Raw genomic sequence first — 2,938 nt, 5'->3', positions numbered from 1 at the left:
TCAATGCCATTCTCCCAAATCTTCCCACCCTCTCCCTTTCCCACAGAGTCCATAAGACTGTTCTATACATCAGTGTCTCTTTTGCTGTCTCGTACACAGGGTTATTGTTACCATCTTTCTAAATTCCATATATATGCGTTAGTATACTGTATTGGTGTTTTTCTTTCTAGCTTACTTCACTCTGTATAATAGGCTCCAGTTTCATCCACCTCATTAGAACTGATTCAAATGTATTCTTTTTAATGGCTGAGTAATACTCCATTGTGTATATGTACCACAGCTTTCTTATCCATTCATCTGCTGATGGACATCTAGGTTGCTTCCATGTCCTGGCTATTATAAACAGTGCTGCGATGAACATTGGGGTACACGTGTCTCTTTCCCTTCTGGTTTCCTCAGTGTGTATGCCCAGCAGTGGGATTGCTGGATCATAAGGCAGTTCTATTTCCAGTTTTTTAAGGAATCTCCACACTGTTCTCCATAGTGGCTGTACTAGTTTGCATTCCCACCAACAGTGTAAGAGGGTTCCCTTTTCTCCACACCCTCTCCAGCATTTATTGCTTGTAGACTTTTGGATCGCAGCCATTCTGACTGGTGTGAAATGGTACCTCATTGTGGTTTTGATTTGCATTTCTCTGATAATGAGTGATGTTGAGCATCTTTTCATGTGTTTGTTAGCCATCTGTATATCTTCTTTGGCGAAATGTCTATTTAGTTCTTTGGCCCATTTTTTGATTGGGTCATTTATTTTTCTGGAGTTGAGCTGTAGGAGTTGCTTGTATATTCTCGAGATTAGTTGTTTGTCAGTTGCTTCATTTGCTATTATCTTCTCCCATTCTGAAGGCTGTCTTTTCACCTTGCTAATAGTTTCCTTTGATGTGCAGAAGCTTTTAAGGTTAATTAGGTCCCATTTGTTTATTTTTGCTTTTATTTCCAATATTCTGGGAGGTGGGTCCTAGAGGACCCTGCTGTGATGTATGTCAGAGAGTGTTTTGCCTATGTTCTCCTCTAGGAGTTTTATAGTTTCTGGTCTTACGTTTAGATCTTTAATCCATTTTGAGTTTATTTTTGTGTATGGTGTTAGAAAGTGTTCTAGTTTCATTCTTTTACAAGTGGTTGACCAGATTTCCCAGCACCACTTGTTAAAGAGATTGTCTTTAATCCATTGTGTATTCTTGCTTCCTTTGTCAAAGATAAGGTGTCCATATGTGTGTGGATTTATCTCTGGGCTTTCTATTTTGTTCCATTGATCTGTCTTTGTGCCAGTACCATACTGTCTTGATAACTGTGGCTTTGTAATAGAGCCTGAAGTCAGGTAGGTTGATTCCTCCAGTTCCATTCTTCTTTCTCAAGATTGCTTTGGCTATTCGAGGTTTTTTGTATTTCCATACAAATTGTGAAATTATTTGTTCTAGCTCTGTGAAGAATACCGTTGGTAGCTTGATAGGGATTGCATTAAATCTATAAATTGCTTTGGGTAGTATACTCATTTTCACTATATTGATTCTTCCAATCCATGAACATGGTATATTTCTCCATCTATTAGTGTCCTCTTTGATTTCTTTCACCAGTGTTTTATAGTTTTCTATATACAGGTCTTTAGTTTCTTTAGGTAGATATATTCCTAAGTATTTTATTCTTTCCATTGCAATGGTGAATGGAATTGTTTCCTTAATTTCTCTTTCTGTTTTCTCATTATTAGTGTATAGGAATGCAAGGGATTTCTGTGTGTTGATTTTATATCCTGCAACTTTACTATAATCATTGATTAGTTCTAGTAATTTTCTGGTGGAGTCTTTAGGGTTTTCTATGTAGAGGATCATGTCATCTGCAAATAGTGAGAGTTTTACTTCTTCTTTTCCAATTTGGATTCCTTTTATTTCTTTTTCTGCTCTGATTGCTGTGGCCAAAACTTCCAAAACTATGTTGAATAGTAATGGTGAAAGTGGGCACCCTTGTGTGGGTCTCTGAGAAGAAGTCTGATTTGCCTTGATGTGGAGGGGAGCTGGGGAGGATGGAGATGTATGTGACAACCAGGATATGTTTAGTCCTGTGCAGGTTCTGGCCTGGAATGCAGGGAGTTAGGGCAGCTCTCAGGGTAGTCACTTCCAGGCAGGGGAGGCCTGCCGGGCTTGGAGGGCCTTTTGTACCACGTCTTCCCACTGGGCATCTGATATCTCACGAGCCCAGGCAGGAACCCCTGGCGCAGGCAGGCTTATGCCAGCCATTGTCCTTTTTACCAGCTCTACATGTTCTGGGTCCATGGGAATAGAGCTGTGGTTGTTCAATGCTATAGCTCCCTGCTCATCTTCGTCCTCACTTTCTAGTGGTGGGTCCGGCAAATGAAGCCCCAGGGCCTGGATCCGATCCTGGATATCAGTAACTACATCTTCTCCATCCCCCACTGGTGCCAGTTCCACCTCCTCTTGTTCAGGATCTTGGTTCAGAGGCTGGTAGGAGTAGCCAGCTGGTCCTGCCCCTGTTTCCTCTTGTTCGTCCTCTGGTTCCTCACTGCTCCAATCCCCAGTGCCTTCCGTGGGGCCCTGATGTGGCCCCACTTCCTCAGTCTGATTGGGGAAGATATGTTCAGGACCCATGGTGTCGCCCCCTAGAACTACTGCTGCCATCGGGCAGGGGCCGCTCAGAGCCCGCGACCCAACCCCTGGGCATTGGTTCTTGTAGCCTTCTGCCTAGAAGTGATGCATGCTTGTCCTTTCATTGGCCAAAGCAGTTCAGTTGGCCCTGCCTTTTCACTGGGGCAGGGAAATGTGTCATCACCATGTGTACAGAAGGCAGGCAAAAGGCAGTGTCAGTGGATAGCTTAATACCACATACATTCAAAAGAAACCTATGTTGGTCTTAAGTATATGTTAGCTTAAAAAAATTCCAATACATGTTAGCTACAACTTAAAAAGGACCCTAGATCTGTTAAGGTTCA

The 2,938-nt window shown here is 42.4% G+C and overlaps 1 protein-coding gene across 1 annotated transcript; it reads right to left on the bottom strand.

Annotated features, from left to right (window-relative positions):
• Window positions 1-1,952: 1,952 nt before the first annotated feature.
• On the bottom strand, window positions 1,953-2,657 carry LOC102402602 (male-enhanced antigen 1). The gene has a single exon (XM_006061769.3). It carries the CDS (start codon window positions 2,625-2,627, stop codon window positions 2,103-2,105), a length of 525 nt encoding a protein of 174 aa, XP_006061831.2. The 5' UTR covers window positions 2,628-2,657; the 3' UTR covers window positions 1,953-2,102.
• Between the last annotated feature and the right edge of the window lie 281 nt (window positions 2,658-2,938).

This window comes from Bubalus bubalis, chromosome 10, assembly GCF_019923935.1.
Source record: "Bubalus bubalis isolate 160015118507 breed Murrah chromosome 10, NDDB_SH_1, whole genome shotgun sequence".
Lineage (NCBI taxonomy): Eukaryota > Metazoa > Chordata > Mammalia > Artiodactyla > Bovidae > Bubalus > Bubalus bubalis.
This window is presented reverse-complemented; position numbering and strand designations above follow the sequence as displayed.